Source organism: Aplysia californica, unplaced genomic scaffold, assembly GCF_000002075.1.
Source record: "Aplysia californica isolate F4 #8 unplaced genomic scaffold, AplCal3.0 scaffold00608, whole genome shotgun sequence".
NCBI lineage: Eukaryota > Metazoa > Mollusca > Gastropoda > Aplysiida > Aplysiidae > Aplysia > Aplysia californica.
Window position 1 is genome coordinate 441700 of NW_004797878.1, and position 25080 is coordinate 466779.

The 25080-nt window shown below is 39.4% G+C and overlaps 2 protein-coding genes across 6 annotated transcripts in view; one reads left to right on the forward strand and one right to left on the reverse strand.

Moving 5' to 3' along the window:
• Positions 1-5712, forward strand: part of LOC101853816 (KAT8 regulatory NSL complex subunit 2) — a 13429-nt gene extending 7717 nt beyond the window's left edge. For all 3 annotated transcript variants that reach the window (XM_035972197.1, XM_005107484.3, XM_035972196.1), the window contains exons 6-9: positions 616-707; positions 1588-1741; positions 4376-4506; positions 5273-5712. In XM_035972197.1, coding sequence (XP_035828090.1) covers positions 616-707; positions 1588-1741; positions 4376-4506; positions 5273-5623 — 728 coding nt within the window. In that variant the 3' untranslated portion in view covers positions 5624-5712. The remainder of the gene's footprint in view (positions 1-615; positions 708-1587; positions 1742-4375; positions 4507-5272) is intronic.
• A 1478-nt stretch (positions 5713-7190) lies between these two features.
• LOC101854198 (peptide methionine sulfoxide reductase MsrA 1) overlaps positions 7191-25080 on the reverse strand; it is a 19259-nt gene continuing 1369 nt past the window's right edge. For all 3 annotated transcript variants that reach the window (XM_005107488.3, XM_005107486.2, XM_005107485.3), the window contains exons 2-6: positions 19898-20025; positions 13850-13945; positions 11536-11600; positions 10588-10716; positions 7191-9931 (exon numbers count right to left, since the gene is read on the reverse strand). In XM_005107488.3, coding sequence (XP_005107545.1) covers positions 9614-9931; positions 10588-10716; positions 11536-11600; positions 13850-13945; positions 19898-20021 — 732 coding nt within the window. In that variant the 5' untranslated portion in view covers positions 20022-20025 and the 3' untranslated portion in view covers positions 7191-9613. The remainder of the gene's footprint in view (positions 9932-10587; positions 10717-11535; positions 11601-13849; positions 13946-19897; positions 20026-25080) is intronic.

Genomic DNA, 25080 nt, shown 5'->3' on the forward strand with positions numbered 1-25080 from the left:
AGACCAATTAAACATATTAAAACCTCGCCAGTTGAGAAAGTTGTTGATGATCCAGCGAAACAAAGAATGGGAGAGCCCACGCGAACCAATAATGAAGGCCGAAGCGAATGAGAGGGGAGGGTGTGGCATGCGCAGACAAGCAGAACGCATCGTGTGATAGGCCAGCCCAGTCTAGATTATCTAGGCCTACCATGCCTCTCATTTCTCTGGTGCGGGATGGAGAGGTAACAATGCTGTGAAAGATGGAGTGAATGTGTGACGTGCACAAGCAGATGCAACGCACCACACGGTGTGGTGGGGTGGGGGACAACACAGCGGGTGAGTGAACCTAGCAGGCTAGAGCCAGAGCCCCTTCTTTCTGATCGCCAACGCCGAGCGGTCAACACTGCTAGTGCTAGAGAAGGAGACCTGATTCGATTTTTGATCAAGTAAGACCTAGAGATCATGTTGAACCAAATCATCATCAGGGGAAATACAAAAAGGAATAAACAGAACACCATCCTCATCGATTAGGCCTACTTTACTGCTTCCCTTGAATTCCTTTCTGGGTGCTTCTGCCATTATGATATAGCATTTTTTTTTAAACCTTTCTTTTTCTTCTCCCCCTTTTTTTAGGAAGCCTTAAGCTTTACAAGAAGGACCCATTGCAAAGGCTCAAGTATGACAAGCTTTGTGCCATGAAACGCTATCACAAGAAATTTGGAAAGGTTTGTATTTTTCTTTATCTCCTCTGTTGGACTGATGATGATGATGTGGAGGTAATACAGCAGTCTGTTGGCTGGGAAATTGGGGTGATTATCTATATTTCTTTTTTTTTTTTTTTTCTCTTTATTTGCTAGTTTCACAAGACTCTCAAGTTGAACCTAATGATCTATACTTTATTTGGTGACATTTTCAGTAATCTCTTTATTTGCTAGTTTTTCATGCCACACAAATGGAACCTAATGATCCATATTTTATTTGATGACATTTTTTACAATCTCCTCATTTGCTTGTTTCCAATAACTCACAAATGGAACCTGTATTATTTGTTCTCAGAAATGAATTAAGTTCCGTGCAAAGTTTTAACTCTGAAGCCAGATGTGAGCACTGAAATTCATCAACAAATGGCTAAACTTAATATCACATTTGTTCCAGAGTAGCATGAATCTAGTAGAGTGGGTATGATGTTTCATAGCAAACGTCTGGCACTTATTTCATTGCAATATGATTTATAAAGATATTCTGTAACAAATATATGTGGCATGACATAGCACTAAGGAAGCCACTGATAGGTTGTAAACAGATTTTAAAAAGGCCATTGCTTAAAGAAGCTAGCTAGATTAAGATCTACTACCACCTAATTATCTAGAACAGACAGATCTATGAATATAGATCAAAATGATGCCTTGACTAGGTTTTGTTTTCTGGAGTAGCCTAAACTTCAATCTAGTTCGAACTCTGATAATCAAAGTGTAAAAATCTGATTCACGTATGAAAATGACAGCTATTATACCATTTGTTGCCAGGGTGTGTACGTTCCTTCTGCTAGCACTGATTTTCAGGGAAGCTTTCTTCTACCAAATACTTTTTTTTTCCCTTTACCAGGATGCACTGCTTCAGAAACAGTCGACTGAGCGTCGTATGAAGGCTACGGAAGGTCTGAACTACCAACCCATAAGTTTCCCAAAGTGCGTCTTTGTGGATGATGGTGTTCGCTGCTGTGCCAGAGTTATTCCTCTCAGCAAGTTTTGCCAGAAGCGTATCCTTTTTGGAAACTGAAGTATTGCAATTTGTTAATGCCATGACATTGAGAAATGTGTGTTTTATGTTGTCATCAGTGTCTATAATAGTACATTGGTTGGACTTGGTGCCTTACAAGCAAAGGGAATACATTCTTTCTCTATGTGAGGAAGGTGTGTTATTGTGCGTGTCTTTGTCTGTCTGCTATAGGAGATCTTGAACAGCCCAGGCTGGTTGTGGTAGTCTGGGTTGAAGCAGCCTGCCTTCTAAATAATTAATAATTTGTACTTTATTAATAGTAATAGTAGGATTAAAAATTGGCTTAAAAATTATACCAGGTTCTTACCTCGAAATAGGAAAACTTTTAACTCATTCGCTACGCCGGGGCCGTGGGTAGCGGCACGACGAAAATGTCTTCCGTACGCCAAGCCGCCACCGACGGCTCGAGCACCGACCTATAATTCTAGCATAGATTTTATTCCAATCCACGTATCCGTGTTGAAATAAAGGTTATAATGTAACATTGACTTCCGGGTCAAGCGTTTCCACCGAAAATCGGAAGTTTAGATTCAGTTTTGAAATGCGATTTCGTAGTTTATGCAGCTTTGTTTTATCGCGATGCCAAAATTATAGCCCAGACACCAGTCTTAGTAATTTTACACAACAAAATGTATCATTATTTTGCTCACTAAAGAAATGCAGGACTCTTCTTTATAATATTTATACTGTTGGACTCAAATTGCCAATTCCGTTTTTATTGAGAAATCAATATTTTTGAGTGCTAGATCTAGGTCTAGATCTAAATTGTCAAAATATTTTTTTTCTCCCCAAAATCACTCATTTTTGGTGAAATTACACAAAAAGTGCTACTTGAGACATGTATAGGTTTATTCCAAATGCAATTCTGAATAATTCCATTTATAAGATACAAGTGTTTTTTTCTGTTTGTGGTCCTTTTTTCAAGATCATTAAATTTTTTTGCTTTTTCAATATCGGATGTTATGATTCAAATGTACAAATATTTAGGAATATATGTAAATAACTGCACATTTTTCACTATTTTCCAGCTCTATATTCATTTATGGTTATTTTGATGTATCATTTGACTAGGTGCAAACATATTTTTTGAGTTTCACCAAAGATTATTAATTTTTTATATTCGAATTTTATCCGCATCCAATCAAAATTGTGTTGCATAATCGCCTCTTATAAGAACCAAAGTTGAAAAATACACAAATAAACATTACAGATGTATTTGACAAACCATACTGAAAATTTTGGTATATAATATGTTGATATTTATTTGAATTTGTGGCCCCAAAGACCTGTGAACTGAGCACTAGTCACCATCTCATTTCACCCTTCCGAAAAAAATAATTGTCCACAAGCTGAAAATAATATGTAGCGAATGAGTTAAAAGAAAAAAATATGGCTTTAAGGTTGATGTTTTTTTTACTACTTTCAATGTTTTGTTTCCAGAAAAGTATAATTTAGAAAAAATCAAGCTAACTACAGTGGAATCCACTTATAACGAGTTCCGAAATAACGAGAAGTCTGTTATAAAGACACTGTTCTAAAACCCCGTTTTTTCCCCTTCTTTATCTTTGTAAATGAAATACTGCTATTGCGCTATCAGACAGTCACGCGAGTCGGTTATAACGGATTATTGCTGCTGCTGTGCACAGCCCACAGACCAATTAAACATATTAAAACCTCGCCAGTTGAGAAAGTTGTTGATGATCCAGCGAAACAAAGAATGGGAGAGCCCACGCGAACCAATAATGAAGGCCGAAGCGAATGAGAGGGGAGGGTGTGGCATGCGCAGACAAGCAGAACGCATCGTGTGATAGGCCAGCCCAGTCTAGATTATCTAGGCCTACCATGCCTCTCATTTCTCTGGTGCGGGATGGAGAGGTAACAATGCTGTGAAAGATGGAGTGAATGTGTGACGTGCACAAGCAGATGCAACGCACCACACGGTGTGGTGGGGTGGGGGACAACACAGCGGGTGAGTGAACCTAGCAGGCTAGAGCCAGAGCCCCTTCTTTCTGATCGCCAACGCCGAGCGGTCAACACTGCTAGTGCTAGAGAAGGAGACCTGATTCGATTTTTGATCAAGTAAGACCTAGAGATCATGTTGAACCAAATCATCATCAGGGGAAATACAAAAAGGAATAAACAGAACACCATCCTCATCGATTAGGCCTACTTTACTGCTTCCCTTGAATTTGTTACTGGGTCCCTTAAAACGAGAATCCTGCTATAACGGGCATTTCGCATTGGTCCCCTGCCTCTCGTTATAACGATCCCAAAGGTTAATTTGAACTTACGATGACTTGATCTTTTTTTCTCTCCTCTGATGGCATCAACTCATCCGCAGGCAGCTATATCCTAAAAAATCATAATTTTTGCAAGTTAGAACCCCCGCCCCCCCCCCCGCCCCCAACTCTTTGTGATATATTTTGTTCTAATTATGCTGTGTCAGTAATGTTCATAAATTTTTGTTGAATAGTGAAATATTGATACCAGAAAGATGAAGATTTCAATGAGTTAAATTTTTTTAATTAATAAAAAGTTGATTTAACCCTGATTAGCATGTTTTAGGTTTTTCATTCAAACGGCAGATTTAAAAAACTCCTTGACTGGTCACAAGATATCCTTCACGATCCTGGTCAAGTGTTGTATCGCCCATGTCCCTTTGCAGACAGCCAATGTGGCAGGCCAGTGCCCATACTCTTCAACACTGGATTTTGCTCTCTCCATCAGCGAATCGGAACATTCAAAGTGAGATTCTTTTCCTGTCACTCTCTGCTCAGATTATTCATAAGGCTAGTTTTAGTCTCAGCTTGCGGTGGTCTTGGAATGTTCACATTTCTCATAGCAACGGGTGGGGGCTCCCTTAGTTCAGTTGGTGCCGTGCTGGACTATCAAGTGGATGGCTCTGGTTTGAATCTCTGAATTTCGGTTGTTTTGCGGAGTTTACAAAGCTCTCGACCCATTCAGCTTGGCCTTATCAGAGTGTTGTTACAGGCGTTAAGACCATACACTCATGTACTTTTAACAAGAGGTTTTTGTCATGTTGATAATATGTATGTCACATTATAAGTATAAGGATGGTAGTCATTTATAAAAGAATGGGATGAGATGTATTTTTTTTCCTTTCCTTTTTTTCTTTTTGTCTTTGGAGTTGGCCAGTCTAAAGCAGTAGGTTGTGTATCTTTTGAGGAAAACTCTCTCAACTTCAAAATAACACCCTCATCAATCATCTGTGACTGTTTCCTGGGATATACATGGTTGGTGGGTGTTCTGGTGTGTTTTTCCCATCAAACATCTTTCATCCTTTAAATCTCTCCTCCTCCCTTTTAGTGTTTGTTACTCCCTCGTAACAGTAACACTTCTAATCTTTGGCACTTATATTTAACCTAATTGTGTTGCAAGTGTCGTAAAACTGACTAAATTAGGGAATACCACGTAGAACTTTGTTAAGCACTCTAATGCTTTTACTGTACCGTGTCCTTTTTTTGTCCCCCCCCCCCCCCCCCCCCCGCAGGTTCCTGAACCGTGCCCCCTAGAGGTCAAACTGCCAGACCTGGACGTCAAACTGGAGCCAGCTGTAGCAGAGTCCCCTACCCTCCCATCAGGGTTAGCCAGCCGGCGCATCAGCCACACAAGGGTGAGTCAAGAACTGGACATCAAAATGGAAGTTGATGAGACAGACGAGCTGAGCAGCACTTCGTCGTTACTGTTTGGGGAGAAGATGTCAGTGCCGGAGTCGAAAGGAGGGGCGGAGCCTAATGACAGTAGGCCGTCCGGGGAGGAGTCTGTGAGACCCCCGGATAATGGGGGGATGTTGTTTACTCTCGGGGAAGAAGATGAAGATGAGGATGGGTTGGCCAGATAATCATAAGGAAAAAAAATCTATGTTTTGTTTAATTGTTTTTCTTATTGTGGTGGTTGTTTGTTTGAATAAAATAAATGCATTTGACTGAATACTGATTCTTGTGCCTTATTTTCATCCCTGTAAATAATCCTTTTTTTTCTTCCAATCTCTGGTGACTTTCCTTATATTCCTCTTACTTGTCATGTTATCGTGTTTGTTTCAAACACAGATGAGTTGCTTGCCTTTTCATGATTCCTATTATTTACCGTGTTATTACAGTCCTTTCATACACAGATAAGTTACTTTCTATCTTTTTATTTCTCTTATTTAGCATATATAATATGTGTCTCAACGCGGTGGAATCAGGCGCTCGTCAATTTTTAGCATATATGGTTATTGATGTCATCTTCAAGCTTGTACGTCTTAAGGCTGATTGGTCAGTATAATTTTCTTGATCTAAAGTTCAGCCAATAACATACGACTTAAGAATCAAGAGTGAACTTCTTTGCTCTACTTTAAAAAAAATACTCACTGAAAATTGCTTGGCCTACAAAATCTTGATGACTGTGAACCCTGTAACTCGATAGGCTACTGTACAAAGTACAAGTAAGTTCTCCTCATTACAATTACAATGTGGGTCAATTAAGACATGATATGATCAACAGTACTGATGTGGAAAGAGGCGATTGTACGTCATTATTATTACACCATGCTACCTCGGAATTACAAAGTTTTATTTGTTCAGTACCTAGTTTTGAGAAAATTGACATAAAAAATTTTGAGTCGCATGGTAGTATCTTAAGCTTTTTCGAACGCAATTCTTAGAATATCTTGATCACAACTCAAAATAATCTTACGATTTTGATAGAGCAGATGATAGAACATTTGATTTCCGACCGCACGGTCTTAGTAACTGAAAACAGCCAAAATGTCAGACAGAACTTTGTTATTCTAAGGTAGTGATTGGGGAAGAAGAAAAGAGAGGAGATGTGATGCTGGTAACTCAATAGTAGTCGCTTGCATCAACCAACCAAACAACAAAATGACTGGTCTAGTCGTAGTACGGTTTGATGTTTGGACCAAAACATGCTCTTCATCTACTCTTCTTGCTGCTGTGGGTTACAACAGTCGACTCCGCTTGTGTTGAACTCGCTTGAGTTGATCTTTCGTTAACACTTTGAGGTAACTTGCCGCAATAATAATGTGACAGTGAAAATTATCCGTTCTGGTCACTTGACCCAGTTCTGCGACAGGCCCAAGAAGTCCGTCACAGTCACTCACCAGGCTGAGTAACCAGACGAGGTATTTTGTACTGCTGGCTGTGTGAATGCAAAGAGTTAAATTGATCTTTTCTTGGGTCCCAGCACCCCTTCTTTAAAAAAAAAAAAAAATTCCCAATGGTTAAGTTGAACTTCAGATGAACTGATCTATCTTTCACTCCCCTGAACACATCAACTCAATTGGTCCTGAGGTCAACTGTACTAATAACTATTCTTTCCACATAACCAAAATTTCAAAAAAAGAATTTGCTATTCCAGTACATTATTTAAAGGCATGACTGAAAAAACATCAACACAGGAATCGAGAGTCGTTTTGGTTGTTTTGTATTCTTATTATACCAGTTATTATCACAAACGGATTCTTCAGTACATGATGCCAAATAAAACATTGAAATTTTATTTCAAAACAAAAGAAATATAAAAACTTGAGAAAATATTCTTCACTTGCTGACCAATAGTGAAAAAATCTGGTGTAAATTTGGTAAAAAGCTGAACGCTAAGCAAGCTCTAAAAGAACTAAATCCTCTAAACATATTTACAAGACAGCAACCCCTCCACCACAAGAAAAACCAAATATTTGTACATGAACTCAGTTACAACAATATCCATTGTAATGTCGTCAAGATGGCTTTACACTTAGAGAATTGTTTGCTTCTGATTATCTTTAACTTGAAGCAACAGAAAACATTGGATCCATCACGTGATACAGCAATACAGTCGAACCTGCTTCAGTGGTCACCTTTCTCTCCATACCGGTCATCTGTACTAACACAAGATCTAGTTGTAACAGCCACAGTCAATATCATTCTAAAGAAGAGACGCCTCGATACTTGTGCAACAAATCATCATCATCATCCGGTGCCTTGCCGACTGGCGTGGGCAATCATGGACCTCCACTTCCATCTGTCTTGTGTTGCAGCAATGGTGTCTGTTGTTCTTGCTGCTCCCAGCCATGCTGTCAGTTTGTCCAGTATCTTTTCCCTCCGTCTGCCTCTACCTCTCTTTCCATCAAACTTGCCTGTTGTTACAATATTCTCCAAAGGTTCTTTCCGCATTGCGAGTCCAATGAAATTGGCCTGTCGCTTTCGTTATTCGTAATAAGCTGTCGTCTGCAATTTGCTTCAACCAAGACTTCTTCATTTGTTTTTTCAATTGTGACAAATGATACACAAGCTGAATGGCCAGAAACATGTAGGTTTAAGTTTAAAGAGAAGGAGATTGACTGTAATTGCTCTGACCCTGCTTATCAGTGGGACACAATATTGTCACTGCAGTTCACTATCCCTTTATGGAACAAAATTTGAAAACTTTGATCTCAAAGTACTCAAGGCTTTTGACCTAAGCACAGTCTTGAAAATCAGCTCTCACATTTTACTTTGTATCAATAATTAATGACAACTTTAATATAAATTGTAAAAATCTAGAGGCTGAAACCTGAATTCAATTAGACTTACTAATAAAAACGTTTTTTCACATTTTCTCGAAAGCATCTGAATGCTCTATAGCGCTATCCCAGCAGAGAGATGGAGATAGTCAACTCATAAGAACAGACTTTTGCATACACACAAAGGCTTGAGCTCCTGTCTTCAATGTGCAACATTGAAGATCTTAATTAAATAACCTTTACACATACACCACAGATGAACATTTAGAGCATGGAACATAACAAAGAAAGAAAAAAAACCCCGGACTATCTGCAGAATAAATAAAATCTACATTCTTTCTATCACCATGGCAGGAGCGCCAACCATCATCAGCAGGGTAGACTATGCTCTGGTCCACAAGTCAATGGTGACTCCAATTTTTGCTAAATTGGAACCGACTCAAGAATAATACATGGCCGTAATGGCTCCCGCTTTTGGATTTTAAAAAATAATTTTTTTAAATTTGGCAATATTGGGAGGGTGACTGACAGTTGTCCACTTCACTTTAACTGCAGTCAAATTAATTTTTTTTAAAAAGTAGGTGCTTTCACTTTTACGCCCCTATCAACAAAATTTAGATCATTTCAGAGGCAGGCTTTTGACCCCGCCTGTCAGGGCCAACCCGGGCTGAAAGCGATACATTACAATATCCTATCTACGGTCAGAAAGATCGAGATATTATTGACATAAAAAAAAGTTCTCCTCACTTGGGAATTAAACCCAGGTCTCCTTCATATGACAGCAAAGTCCCTAACCACTACACCCCAGACACCGGTATCAAAATCTGAGAAACTCTTATTCAGAAGGTGATCTCTTATCATTCAGTCTAAAAATCATCTAGAAGAAACTTAGGATAAGAACACTCTTTGGTTTTACTGATCCAATGAAATTAACCAAGTTTTGAAACTTGATCATGTCAACATGAAAGTAGTAATGTAATTCACTCTACAAAAAAGAGAACTTTATGCATAAAATTTTTAGTGCATGAATAAATTAGCCCCTAAACATGACCTCGGCAAGAGCCATCAGCAACATGATATCAAAGTGGGGAGGAACTCACAACTCCTTTTGGAGAAACCTACCTTGGTGCCATATAGCCCTGGCAGCAAATGATGTTATACACTCATTATTTCCCGGGACCATGTTGAAGTGTTACAAGAAGCAATTTCCAAATTTAAAAAAAATACATATTACATCCATAACAAGAGCATCCTGCCCATTCCATCTGACTGAGTATTTGCATAGCCTCTTTCTGTACATAAATGAGCATGCACTGAGCAGTCGATACATATATACAAGTTGCACAATCATAGATCTTGCTTGGCCTTGACCAGTCCTCTCGGGCAAGCGACTCCGATACCTCCCAGACCGCAGTAGCCGTCCTTGTTTTTGTCAAGGTACTGCTGGTGATAATCTTCGGCGTAGTAGAACTCTCCCGCAGGTTGTATCTCCGTGGTGATGGCTCCGAAGCCTTCCTTCGTCAGCGCCTGCTGGAAGTTGCCCTTGGACTCCTCCGCCTGGCTCTGCTGGTCAGCTCCGTATGTGTAGATGGCCGAGCGGTACTGGGTGCCCACGTCGTTGCCTTGACGATAGCCCTGCGTCGGGTTGTGGTTTTCCCAGAATACCTTGGGGGGGGGATATCAATCGGCATTGATTTTAACAAAGCATGATGTCGCTAATCACTCTGAAAGTTGTAAACTAACATGAAATGAAACAAAATTTATTTCTAAGTATGAATAATTTAACATTTCATAAGGTATCTTTCGAAAAAAGAAATGGCAAGTTTATTAAAAACGTCACAAAGAAACAGTACATAGATGATGATCCTGATTCACAACTACTTGGATGGGAAGGTGGGGGGGGGAGGATGAAGGAGGGTACGAGTAAGACTTCGGTTTAAATTGCTAATGTAAAGGATAAATTCTTCAATTTAAAACTGGCGTCTGTGGTGTGCCGGTAGGCACCCCACTGTTGCCTAAAGGAGATCAGAGTTCGATTCCTGAGGGGGGAGAAATTTTATCGAGTTTCTTGGTCTTTCAGCTGGGATATTGAATCCCTCTCAGCCTGGTTTGGCCCTGAAAGTCAAGATCGGAAGCCTGCCTCCAGATTGATCTAAATTATCGATGTGGGTATAAAAACGTCTACTTAAAAACAAAACAAAAAATTTCAATTATGAAAGAAAATTTTAAGAAAAAGACCAGCATAATACACGACATGAAATCAGAACATCACAATTTTGCACACTTTAATTTATCACATACATTCAGAGACGTCAACTTACCTGCAATAAATCTACGTAGGAAATTTTCTTGGGGTCAAACTGGACACGGACGACCTCGTTATGACCTGTCTGACCAGTGCATACCTCTTTGTATGTGGGGTTGGTAGTGAATCCACCTGAATAGCCAACCTAAAACAAGACAAAGAGTGCTAGATTCAGACGAGTCAACATAACAACTTTACTGAAACTAACGAGCTACAACAAATTTTATTTTTTAACCTTAAATCTAACACGTTTCCCATAGTATAGCTTTTTTGGGCAGGTCTTATTAAAAGCTTTTCATTCTTCATAACCGGTGTGATGTCTGTAACAGATGCATCAAAAGCAAGAGTGAAACAGAAATGAGTTGGAAGGATCAGAGCACATGATCCCTCTAGCGGCTTGTAACTAAAGAAGAGACATAGTTGTTGCTGTATACATAGGTTCAAGGAGTCTCTTGGTGTCGTTGCAGTTGCTTTTGTTGTTGTTGTCTTTGTTAATCCAGTGTTATGTTTCTGCTGGTGTTTCAGTGGCTTTATTTAATCTAGACCACAAAGTATTTTTTGCTCGCCCACAAGTCGACACTAGAATTCTACCGGAAATCAAAAGCAGTGAAGACCGCAGAGGACAAGTCACTGGCATACCATATATGCTGAAATGGTATAGCAGATTCAAAGACTCAGTTGTTTTCGTTGCTGTTTTTATCAATACAAGGTTAGGTTGCTGCTGTTCTTCTTGTATATATTGTTTTTATTAATCTTGGGTACTGTTACTGTTGCTTTTGTTTATCCAGGATGCTGTTCTTTGAGTAGCGTTTGTTTTAATTTGAGAGCTTGTTGTTGTTGTTGTATCCACACAAAAACGTCATTATTTAGTGCTGGAACACATCCTTCCTGCAGAACACTCATTTTTTTCCCCTTTTGTTCCCCTTGCATTTCTTTCCTTTCAACCATTCACTCAACCACCTACCTGAGTGGAAAAGACTCCCTTCTGATTCCAGAACTTTCTCTCCGCACCCCAAAAGCAGCCCAGTCCTGAAGGCAAATGATTGCAAAAAAACTCTGTTTATTATTGTGAACAATGAAAAATGCATCCTGCAGCATGCAAACTTGATCTTTATCACCAGTTGCTAATTAATATTATATGTAACATGTAATGTTATATATATATGATATAGTATGCATATACACATACAACCACAGAGAGAGAGAGAGAAAGAGAGAGAGAGAGAGAGTGTGAAAGAGAGAAAAAGAGACAAGAATGGGCAGTCAGGGTTATTTAACCGAGGACAGCATTAGAAACCTGTTATACTGCCAGTCCCCCGTTACTACCAACTACATAGGCCTACCATGTATTCATCCAACTGTTGGCCATATAACAAAATTTTACTGAATGTTGAAGTCTATCATTTTAACTATAACTTCGGCCAGTTTTTAAGTGTCTTTTACACGGAGTCACTTTTCGCCCGATTCTGTTACTTTTAGCTAGCGTGACTCAGCAGCCCGCCGGAGCTCCCCGGCTTGGGGTCACAGGGTTAATGAGCCCTGAAGTGACTTTGCCGGTGTCGGTTAGGAAGTTTGCATTTTTGACTATGTTTAAAACGATATAACTTCTTCCCCATCCCGCATAGCAAACCATTACGCGGATGTACTAAAAGCTCAATGTCTTGAGATTTATTCTGCGTTAGAATGGTTAATTTCTGTGCCTTAGTTTTTGTTCTAGAAAAGTGTTCGTAGAGTACCCAATTTGTCCTATTTTAGTTACAAACTGATGAATAAATGATTGTTAATTTAAAAAAGGCAAGACAAATCTCTCCAAAATCTGTGTGAAACTGACTACGAATATCATGTGTTTTACCATAAGAAATCTTAAATCTACGCGAGTAGAAATAGTCAAGTTATAAGAGAAGAAAGATGCACATCTGCATTTTTTAACTAAAGACGATCAGCGTTAGCTCCTATTTTACTATTAAACAAGAGAAAGTTACTCTGCGTTTGTTCATGAATCATGCTGTGTCTGTGGCAGCCTGCATACAACTAAAAAGATATAATATAGAATCTAAGCGGTTAAAAAACCCACAAAATCGTGTAAATACATGGGTAAATAAACTTCTTGTATGGAATAAAAATAATGACAGCTAACACATTCATTCTTAGTTTTTGTGTCGGAAATATACGCGGACACAATTATGAATGTAAAGAAATCAGTCACATTGTCAGTTACTGCAAATGGTCATAGAAACGAAAAATAAAGCTGGAAAAGTCTGGTGCTGATTCTGTGTCCCTGGAAAGCTAGAAATTATTCTTATAACCCAATTACCAGAAGTTATCCCTATTATTCAGTCAACTTACAAAACCTAGACTTAGCGTTTTAAGAAAAGTAAGGAATTTCAAGAGTGTAACAGATACTGTTCGTGTATCAGATCTATATTGAAGATGTATTCTAGCACTAAAATCGATTTGTACCTTTCATAGAGAAACTTCATGGTAACTTTTATAAACTTTCGAGAAAATATGCGAATATTCACGATTATATTAGACATATAAAGTTGTATTTGGAGGAATTACTTCATAGCGAATTGTGTGCCCGATGGATAAAGTTGCAAAATTACAGCTTTCTATTATATGCGCAGATACCACCTTTTCTGAGTATCTGCACCAATGTTATGTCGTTCATGTTCCAAAAGTTCGACAGATTTTGACGATGCCTTTTTTTTATATTGATTTTTTTTCATTCACGCTAGTCCAAAAAAATTACAATTTACCATTGCTGACTCCAGCGCGTCTAACGAAATAACCAGACAAGTTACAACATCCATTCTTTTTTGAGTCTCAAGAGCAGAAATGCATGCTTTGGGTGTATTAAATGAGAATTACCATAAATACAAGGATACACCTAAAATTGTACGTTGAAAAGTACCAAAACTGAAGTGAGCCCAGACAGAGCGGCGACAGGGAGCTGACCCCCGTGACCCCGACGTGATAAGGCGCCTGGCGGGGAATCCCCCGCGGCAACAAAAATTCCACTGCCGGTGCGCCTTGTTTAGTGTTAGTCAGAGTGTTACGCCACTTGCAACACAATGAGGTCATGTAAGTGCCGAAGACTAGAGACATTACAAAATAGAAACAAACACAAAAAAGGAGGACAGATAAGGATGACAAACGTTTGATAGGGGAAAAGGAGCAAATCAAACCAGAGCATGCGCCAACCACCCACTTTAAGTGTCTTTAATCTAAGGTCTTTCCATTTGAGGAAAACCAGACGGGTCAAACAAAAAACTCACCAAACATAGCATTTTCCACATTTTCGGGGAAAGGTGGGACTGTCGTGGTCCCTAGGACAGTGTGTTTGGGGCTAACTTTCAGCTTCTCTGATCGACCTGCAGGAAAAAAACACAAATGTTTCCATGTCATGTGTGAGTTTGTTTGAGTAAAGAGAAGCACATCGACACACTAATGGTCATTTAGTTCTAGGAAACGGTAAGACAGACAGACAGAAACAACAGAGGAAAAGTAAAGAAGTAAGACCTGCCAGTAGCGCCCTCCAACCAACCGTGTTTATAAAAACCAAGACTGTAGCAACTTTCAGTGTGATCAGAACATTGTCGGTCATGGAGTACTTGACTATCTACGACAGTGCTTTCAAGTCTCTTGCAAGGTCATTCATTACATACATTGTAACTGTCTTATGCCCTTATCAACATTTAATTTTAAAACATTTTTAGAAGGTGGGCTACTTTGACCGTATCTATCAGGGTCAGGGAACAATGGACCATGGGTTGAAGGGGAAAGGGGGTGGGGGTGGAGGATATCTTCAAACAGAGAAATCAGACGCTGTACAACCTTTTCCAAGCGTGGGAATCAAACTCACATCATCGGCACATGAGACGAAAAGTTTAACGATAGCTCCTCAGACACTGTGATACATGACTAAAATGGTATAAAGATGAAAAAAACAACCCCTTACATACATATATGTAAGATCGTGGTGAAATCAGGCGCTGGTCAAAATAATGAAATCCAAGAAATAGACATTTTTCGGCCAGTTTTTACTTTTTCTTTTCGAATTTTTGTTTGTATATCCATTCAAAAACATTATCATGTGTGAATTTTAAAGGAAAAACGTTAACTGAAGGCACGTAAAATGTAAATTTAAAGTTTCCCGGGACTTTTCAGCTATGAAAGTCACCAAACTTTGGCGGCCATTTTCTCGTTAATTTTAGTTCTGAAACCAGGTGACCCCAACCCCTTCAATGCCAAATATTTCGACTTCTGTTCAAGATAAACAGATATTTTTAAAATCAAATGCAAGGCCACGGACAACCTTTAAGATACCAATAATTCCATATACCTAAAAAACTGATGAGTGCCCGATTCCACTGCGTCACCACACATATTATTAGCTATTATAAAAAAAAAGAATAGATCCTTGTAACCATGACTATATCAATTAGTCTCATTTTTCAGTAGTATACAGCATGACATATTACAGCTTGACTAATGCAATCAATTCGTCATCCCCATATTAGGCCCAGGGCAAAAGACTGACACCGTTAGTATAGCAGACAGGTCATTAGTCCAAAAACATTGTGCTAACCTCTCCCCTCAAAGCAAGCCAACAGCGAAGCACGCAGAACTTGAAAAAAATACCAGGCCAGATCTCTACCTAGATCATTTTTTTCATAGATTCTTTTTAAATTTGACACTCAAACCAGAATAATAAGAGTGACTAAACATATTCTTTAGAATAACCTGTCCAAGGCAATCACCAGTGCAAATGACCACTTATCTTAGTAAGAGCCCCACGGCGCTCGCAACTGCACAAGGTCATATCATCATCATGTTAAAAGGACGGACAGACATTTATAAAAATCTTTCGGTAAAGACTTCTTATTTACATGGGCATTTACAATATTAATTTCCGTGTAAGTATATTCACCGACAACCACAACTATACATTTTTATACCCTATGAAACAATCCTATTTCTCTTATAAAACTCAAAATTTTTCTCGGACTCACGATGTCAAGAAGAGTTTTGATATCTTTACATCTGAATGCATATATCGTCCAAGTCGACACATTCCGTAAGAATGTGCCGAACTGTAAAATAAGTGTTGCACGCCATGCAAAAAGGAGCTTCCTCTCCTTTGAGTAAATATTTGTGCGTGGCGTGTGTGTGTCCTATTCTTAATCTTGTGTAAACAACATTCTCTCATCGTAGGAGAGACACGGGTTTCCTGGGCATAAGTTTCGGTTAAATATAATGGGAGTTGGTTGGGTATTTATTGGTTCCAAATTTGGGACCAAGAAGATGTGATGTGTTCTTTTACTTTCGGTTTCATGTCAGAGAAACGGATTTTACAATTTTTGTTTTGAGGTAGTTTTAGAGATTCTTTGGCAAAGTGGTCAACGGCTTCGTTGTCATCAATGCCTACATGGCTTCTTACCCACTGGTTGTGTCTAAAAACAAAAACCCCTCCCCAAAAAACAAACCAAAAAAAAAAAGATAAAAGAGACTGGCTTCGCTGACTTTGGGAAAAGTAACGAAATAAGTGGAAAGAGTTAAAACTGGAATTGCAGGTAAAAAGAATAAGGAGCACGGCAGGATTTGGCTGCTGGCCGAGGACACATTTAGAAACTCCTCCTTCACCTAATGTCAAATGAGGAGGGAATAAAATTATAAAACAAACAAACCCATCTTAAATAAGAGAATGCAAAGACAAGATAAGGCTGGGAAAAATGTATAGCATATTGGAGGTGACATCATCCCAGGTAGTAGGTAGCGTTTCGCACCACTCACTAAAAGTCAAAGGCAAGTAAGCAAGCCTTGCATACATCAAGTTACCATGGTGACCAGGTATGTAAAGTGTGCAAACCAATAGAGAGAAGGGAGTAAGAACAAGCTTTTGTTCTGAAGTTTTTCCAGCACAGTCAAACTTGCTATAATGACCACCTGTCTAAGACAGACAATCACATGTGCATATGACCACTTTCAACTCCCCCCCCCCCCCCCCCCCATTATTTATGTTTTCAAAAAATTATAACGACACTGTCTAAGACATCCATCTGACGAACAAAACCTCTTCTTCCCTCAACGATGGGTGTCAGTCGTTGACAACTTTGACTGTAAAAATTAAATATAAATAGCACAGTTTGGAACTGATTTTATTTGTGGAGGTCAAAAAGTAAATATGTGTCATGATACAGTAGAATCATGCGCTCGTCAATTTTTGGGCATATGGAGTTATTGGTATCATCTTAAAGCTAGTGCAATTGTCTTGCTTTCAATGACAAAAATTATCTATCTCAATCTTCAACAGAAGTCGAGATAGTTGCGTTTGGAGGAGGTGGAGGTCACCTGATTTCAGAGGTAAAATTAAAGAGAAATGACCGCCAAAATTTGGTGACTTCCAAAGATTGAGAGTCCTTAGAAACTGTAAATTTACATTTTTTGTTTCTTAGTTCAACATTTTTCAAGAAAGTGTTTTTGAATGGATATAAAAGGTGTTGGGCCAAAAAATAAAAATTAGATAAAAATTGCCACACAGGAAGAAAAATATGGTTTCCTTCCATTTCCTTATTTAGACAAGCGTCTGATTTCACTACGATGCCTCACATATCGTAGTTGTCAGGAACATCACGAAAATTGAACTTTTCTTATTGTAGCACTTGAATTATAGCAGATAAACCAAGTGACACGGTTCTCACAAAAGTACACATAATGATTTGAGCTCAACGCACCTGGCTTAATTCCCAGACCACACCTTACGGCCTGGTTGGGGGACAGCTGCATACTTTTTTCTCAGGTGTTCTGCATTCCTGATTCCAGGGTAAGATAGTCGAGCTACCAGTCTTTTTTAGATAAGAATGCCAAAAGTAACATAGTCAGCTATCAGAAAGAGTCCATTCAGTGGCTGCACCATTGACTGCAATATCCTGAGGTGGCGATAGTACCACAATAGCCGCTTTCATGGCATAGAAGGAAGACTTTTTTATTTTCAGATTAAATTGCCATGGGTGAAAGTGAAATAATCTTAATATTGTTCTGACCACATTTGAAAAGAGTATTTGATAATGTGTTAATGGTAGCGGATGACCAAGATTCTGTAATGAGATGAAATGAGCAAGACCATGTTTAAGTTTATGCTTTTAAAGTAAAAGTGACAATTATCAACAGGAGTAGTCTGGGCAAAGGCTAGGATGACAGCCCTATGCTATTGTACAATTCTAGGTCCATCAAATTAATAGATATTAAAACCTAGCTGTTGTACAAGTGAGCAGCAAGTGACTGTTTGTTATCAGTCATTCTTGTAGAAAGCTTTCAAAACGGCAGATTCAGATCACACAGCCTTGCCTTCTTAAAAGCTACAAAAAGGGCATTGTTTGCAAAATAGATATTCACAGTTGTATACAAATCTACAGTGAGAGGTCTTGGAGTTATTCTATAAAAATTACCAGTCTATACAGTCTGTTTAACTGAGTATACTTCAGAGTATTCTTACAAAATCCCAGCGGAGAAGAAAACCTGTGAGTCTTTCCAGCATCTTACAGACATCTTGATAACTGAGAGCTAAAAAAATATTACCATTATAACCCCAGGAGCACTGGCCTCCTCAGCTTAACCCTATCCGTACGCCCTGGGGATATTTTGTACCCCCAGGGTTGCATTCTTCACATTTTAGAATACTTCTAGAGCGAAGATCTTTTTGAAACTTTCAGTATTTCTCAAAAAATCATTTTGACAGATTGCTATGCAAAGTGTACGGATTGGATTAAAACGAGCAAATTTCCTCTTTGGAAAGTGGTGGCACAAAGTTCCCCACGTCATATGGATACGGTAGTAAAACATGACGTACGAATAAGGTTAAAGAACCTATGCACCTGAGGACCTCGAGTTGACTGCTAGATTTACAACACTGACAACATATACCAAGGCTTCCAAACAGTGCAAAGAAGGGAAAAGGTACCACACTCAGGTGAACACTTGAGCTCACTTCATTGGCTAAAGTCTAGATAAATCCCAGTTATGAAGAGACACAAGAAAAATGAGTATATATACCTCTGCTCAACGGCTGCTTTTGAAAAGCAAGCATTTTTATATACAATGATGAAAATATGTCATAGCATAAGAAATAGTCGCTCTCTGAGTAGAAAAACTTAAAGAACATTTCACCAGAAACACGGCAGAAGATCGAAGAAAAAGAAGCAGAAGTGGCTGTTGTCTTCAATAAGCTGTAGTCTACTGGTGTCAACACAATGATGGATAGACCATAAACACGATGGGATAATATTACAACAAGTAAGACTTATCCAGAAGAAGCATACACCATACCAACCAGGGCACTGTAAAAAATTGTCCTACTAGATGCATAAAGAATTAAAAGTATATACACTAATACTAGTATTACTAGGCAGATAGTTTTTGTTCCTCTTAAGTGCCATACTCTGAGCGAGACATATTTTCTTGGAGTAACCTTTTTTTTCTTCGGTAAGTGTTATACGGCACTCGCAACTGCATAAGGTCATATGAGTGCGCGGGACACACCTAATATTTTCATTTGGTAAGTAATTTTGAATTTTGCTCGGGTGGCGGCCGAAGCCTACTCTTGTTTTAAGACCACCATGGGATCTTTAACGTGCACAACTTGGACACAGGTCCTCTGAGATTTTTCGCCCCTGTCCGAGAAGGCTATGTGTAGATTTTTCCTACCAGAAGATCAGAGGTGAGGCAGAAATCAGCAGTAAGAAGGAGCCAAGGAGTAGCAGTAGAAAGGCTGCAGAAAGAGTCAGCAGTCAGCAGCCCAGAGGAGGGAGCAAAGGAGGTGGGTGGGGGAAGAAAGAGGAGACGAAAGCAGACGACAAAACATGGGGTGCTAGAGAACAGGAAAGGAGGTGAAAGGAGACAATTGTAGAGAAGAACATTTTTCGGTTGCTACCCCGGATTCGAACCCGGGACCTTTGAATGAGAGGTGAACACCTTAACCTCTAGGCCACGAGAGCCCCCGAGTAACCTTTTATGCAAGCTGAAACAGCATGCAATGTAGAAAAGATACTTGTGCCCAAGTGAGAAAAGGGGTTTGTCTAGGAGAACATTTCAAGTGGATACTGTCTTCAATGAGGGGAACATAATTGTTCACCATCCGGCCCTTTTACAATAAACCTATCTATATGTAAAAGGTACCTACACTATGCACATTTCACACTTCTTCATTAGTTTTTATATGTCAAAAGCTGTCTGTCTTGACTACATGAATTTACATTCAACAGATGTTTTTTTGCTCAACACAGACTTTCATCAGACACATAAAATCATAAAAAAGAGAAAAGTACCAGGTAAAGCATCATCTTTCGAAACCATTGCTGTTTTTGACGCCATCTCTCCCATTGACCAGAATCCTGAACTCTGCGTTCGAAGGATATTTGATATTACAAGGAGTCGAGCAATACGAGACATCCAACTGCAGAGGTGAAAAATAAAATATAAATCATTGTACACTGAATGTTGTTTGGTATGCAAAAAATCTAATCATAATCAGTTAAGTAATTATAGATTACATCACGTCAGTGGCTTTGATCCCAACTTGCATTAATTTTTTAAAAACTTTCTCAGAATTCAAAAAAGGGTAAAACAAGCCCAACAAACCTGCCATCTTTAGAACTTTGACCAGTATAGAAAGAACTCAAAATTGATTTGCAAGAAAAAGTTAATAAATTTCTTTTCCACAGCTGAACATTTTTTTCTGACTGTGATGCTTAACTCTAGACTCTTAGCCCCCTTGCACAACTTACCTGTGGGCCTATTTGTCTCTTCCCTCCCTCTGTGTGTAATAATGTACCTTATGATGCAATCAGTTTTTAGGCTAAGTTATGAAAGTGAATATTTTGACTTGATATTGATGATACTGGTTATTTACAGCAAATAGAAAGGGGCGGGGGGGGGGGGGGGGGGGGGGGGTAAAATTTTTAAAAAAGTCAAATCTTGCACAAGTGCCCTGAATCTCCTTTTCAAGGGCAAGTTCAAAGAGGTTTTCTTTTTCTTTTCATTTCATTCTTTCTTGAGCAATTGCACCTGGAGCATGTTGTGCTGCCAGGGGGTAACTGGCATGCTACAAGTTGGCCTGTTAGACTTTCTTTGTCAGCAACGGCTTGCTCCTGGTGAAGCTTCTGCAGTTTCGCTGAAGTGCTTATTATTCAAGATCTTCATATTCTCCAATTTTACATGGGGCCTCCATTGGTTAATAAGTGAGTAGAGAGTTCAGACCCAAAAGCAATGTCAAGCAAGAGTTGTTGACACGAGGTTGAGGTGGGTGGTCACTGGGGTATGTGTCCTTTAGAAAGACATGATAATCCTGGCTAAAAAAACCCAGGGCGCTGCACAGTGGTGACCAGCAATGGCATGTTTGTGAAATTGTTCTTTATTGGAGTAATATTGTGTATTCATGAGTATGTTTTTAAGTAAGTGGGCATTTGTACATACATATAATTAATTATGTATTCACTGTATGTTTGCCATTGTGTAACCCAAATTTCCCGAACCTTAAAAAGGGATCAATGCTTAATTTATTCTTAGTTCTATTTATAATTTCTTTTTCGAGCAGCTGTCCCAGATATGTATATATACAGTCATACCTGTATAAGGCAGCCACCCATTGTCAAGGAGAAAAGTGGTCGTATAAGACAGGTGGCCGTCTTAGGCAGGACTAACCAAGACGAAGAAAAAAACCCATTCCCATCTGAGGTCCCAATCGAAAACCGCATTGTTGTTGTTTTTGTTGTTGTTGGTTTGTATTTTGTTTGTCATTTTTATTTTGTTGCTGATTTTGCACAAGGGTGACAATAAAACGAAATGTATCAGCCGTTTTAGACGGTTAAATTATCGTCGGCCTTGTGATAAAACCGGCTAACCCCAGCGAGGTAAATTTTACAGGAGAAGGAAAAAACTGTTTTATTTCAAAACAAAGGTGTTTAACGATAAACCAGTGCTTCAAACACCTATTAAAACACTTTACCGAAACACTGTAGACCTTTTTTTCCTTAAAAAATCGCTTTTAATGAAACTGCGTGGGTTAGACGGTTATGTCGCTCAAATTTTCCCTGATAAAACCAACCAACCCTCAATTTTGTGGGTTGGCCGGTTTTATCAGGAAGCCACTGCTGGCCTCGAGTTTGGTTGAGTGCAGCCAAGCCACACTTGACTGTAACGTATTTGATCAGTTCTTCAATCATCGTGATCTTTTGAAGAAGAAGAAGAAGAAGAAGAAGAGGAGGAGGAGGAGGGGGGAGGGGGGGAGGAGGAGGAGGAGGAGGAGGAGGAGGAGGAGGAGGAGAAGAAAAAGAAGAAGAAGAAGAAGGTTGAGGAGGAGGAGGAGGAGGAGGAGGAGGAGGAGGAGGAGGAGGAGGAGGAGGATGAGGAGGAGGAGGAGGAGGAGGAGGAGGAGGAGGAGGATGAGGGTGAGGAGGAAGATGGTGAGGAGAAAAAAGGAGGAGGAGGAGGAAGAAGGAAGAGGAGGACGATATTACTGCTACCGACATACTATCAGCTGCTGCCATTTCAGTGTTACGGAGTCAATTCTGGCAAAAACAACAGTCACAAATTGGAACATTTAATAGAAGTAGAAGAAGCAGAACACAGCAATGGGTATATTAATCATATTTGAAGTAGAAGAACAGGAGGTTCGAATGGTAAGGGAGAGCAGCTACAGCAACAACAACCACAACAACCACAACAACAAAAACAAAAACAGCAGTAGTAGCAGTGGCATCAGCAGGCCTTTAGGATGTATGACAGTGTCTGACACAGTACTATTGGCACTGGGTGGCCTTTCAAAGGCCTGGAAAAAGTAATACTAAGAAAGAAATGAAAGCAGAAAGCCACAGAGAAGCTCTGCTACCTCAGTAATGGTTTGAGTGAAGTTGGCTTCATAATAATATATTATTATTATACTAAAAGACTTTGTAAGTATCAAAGAATACGCCAACTTTCTCCAAGGTGCGTGGCTTGACAACTACTACATTATTGAGTTTTCTCAACAATAGAAGAGCATGTCTGTCTCACTCTGTGTCCTGTGGCTATAACAAGGCGATACGACAAAAGTTACCATTGTTTTGAAAGACTACAATAATCGACTTTGACTTGATCGCTTTCAAAACGTCTTACTGAGGCAAAGTTTCATGGTAATTATGGTAGCATCGTGGTACGACCGCCTTCAACTCCAGTAGATGTTTAAACTCGTTGGCAGTTATCTTCAATCTGTCTTTCAGAGAGGTCCAGCAGTAACCGTCGTACATTGGGTGTTCAGCTTTCTTGATCCTTTCAGCGCCTGCCATCCATCATCAAAGTTCAGCTTGTATTGAATTTTAAAGACTGGAGTGTACTTTGATGCCTGCAAGTCAGTGACAGTAGAATCGCCTGCTTTTATCCCTGGACGGATTGTTTAGTGCTCTCCGACCTTTGCAAAATCTTTGAAAAAGCTGTTGCCAAGGTACATAGCTTCATAGGGCCTGGACATGCGTCTGGCTTGGAGCATGATGTTCACGTAGTCCTTTGGGATGTACATCAGTGCGTTTTTTAGCCATCGCTTAATAGTGACATGGACTGAATCCACCTCCATTTGGGTATGGCCCTTGGTGAGAATTTCTGCTCAACTGGGATGTTAAGCTCTTTGGCCAGCGAGGCCATTGTACTCACCAGGGTGGCAGTTCTGTTTTAGTAGTTGCACCAATCACTGCAGATGATAAAGTGGTTGAAGTCAGTCACTTGCAATACCAGTTAGTGAGTCAGACATAATGAAAACTGTTGAAGCTCAGACCAACTTCACTTTGATCCCAGGCACATCATCTGGCGTCTCTGGTGGCAAGATCCTAAATTGTAAAATTGTGTACAGCCAGTTTTGTCTTATAATATAAGGTGGATGTCTTTAGTGATGAGGCCAGAAGGACGCACTGGATCGCCATACAAAGGACAAACATTTTGTTCTCTGGGTCCAGTGCCACCTCCCTGTCCTTCTCCTTCTCTTGTCTAGCTGCAGCTTTCTTCATATTCATATTTGATGAGCTGTGTATTCTGTTTCTGTGAGGTTTCCTAATTCGAAGCTGGTGCAAAGGTTGCACTGGTCTTTTTTGGTTGAAAGTGAACCCAAATTATCTTTCTTAAACTTTTGGCAGAACACTTGATAGCTCAATGTGGCTTTCACCCTCTCTGCAAAGTTCTCCATGTATACTTGATGCAAATCTGACGTTTCCTGGATAGTCATCTGAAGACAGGAGGATATCTTCGAAAGTTTGTCAAAAAATGCCACTTTATGGAACGACTTGTCATCCTTGGCTCTCTCATGGTGGGCGTAATGTGTTCAAGGGGGGGAGGGGACCTCTTGTTTTTTTGTTTTTTTCGGATAAGACACTTTAAATAAACATGTGGGTCAGGCCTGTGGTGTTCATGAAGATTGTTTTACAAACAGGTGTTCTTTGACCATTGACTCTTTTAAACGATATTGAATTGTGTAATTTCTCTTTGGGATTTCACTTGCTGTGTAAGATCTCTTTTTGTCTATCCTGTGTATCATGGCATATACGTAGTCTATGTTTTCTTTCCAAGAGAGTGACCTGTGATGTCGTTGCATTTTGTACCAACCAGTTTACTACAGAAAAGGACGTCAAGTTCACACCCTGCTCGCTTCGTGCCTTGGCATGTGTAGAAGCATCCCCAGTTCTTTCAACCTCTTCCTTTTGTTACCCTACCAATCGTTTTCTTGCCGTGTCCTTTTCGCAAAGATCAAAGGTGACACAACTGTTGTATTATCAGCTGATGTGACATTAGCCTGGTCATGTTGATCACTTTCCATTGCGCTGAGGGTCAGAGGTGACGTAGCAAGAGTGGCATCATCTTATTAAATGTTATAGCGTTATGTAAGCTATGGTTTGATATAAAGATAAAGCATTATGTTATGACACTGAGAAAATAATGTATACAAAATACTAACGAAAGGAACTTTCAAAGAAAGTCGAAAGATGTTTCAGAAGGTAATGACGGCAATAAACATTGCTAATGAAAAAAAGAAAAAAACACTTTAAAAGAAAACGATCGTTCGGGACAGACGGTGTGCTGGACAGGTCCCGCATTTTTTTTTCTGAGTAAGTTAGTAAAGAATGAAAATCTACCGACTTCGTCCATTCTATTGCAATGGAAAAAATGATTAGGAGAAGAGACAGTAGTCCGAATAAGGGAAAATGCCTTCATAATTCGGTAACTTTCAAATACAAAGACAAAGAAGAACACGTGGACAGAAAAAATAGTTTCATATAAAACACAATCCATAAAGATGTGTTGAAATACCGGCATTGTAACGAGATAAAAACAGTTCTGTTGGCACATTGGGGAGTTTTAGTCATTAATAACATTATCAGCAGCATTAAAAAGAAAAAAAAGAGGGAACAACCAGATCTATATAACTCCCAAATGAAACCAACAAGAAATATTACACAAATTTCCCTTTTGAAGAGCTCACGTGGTTACG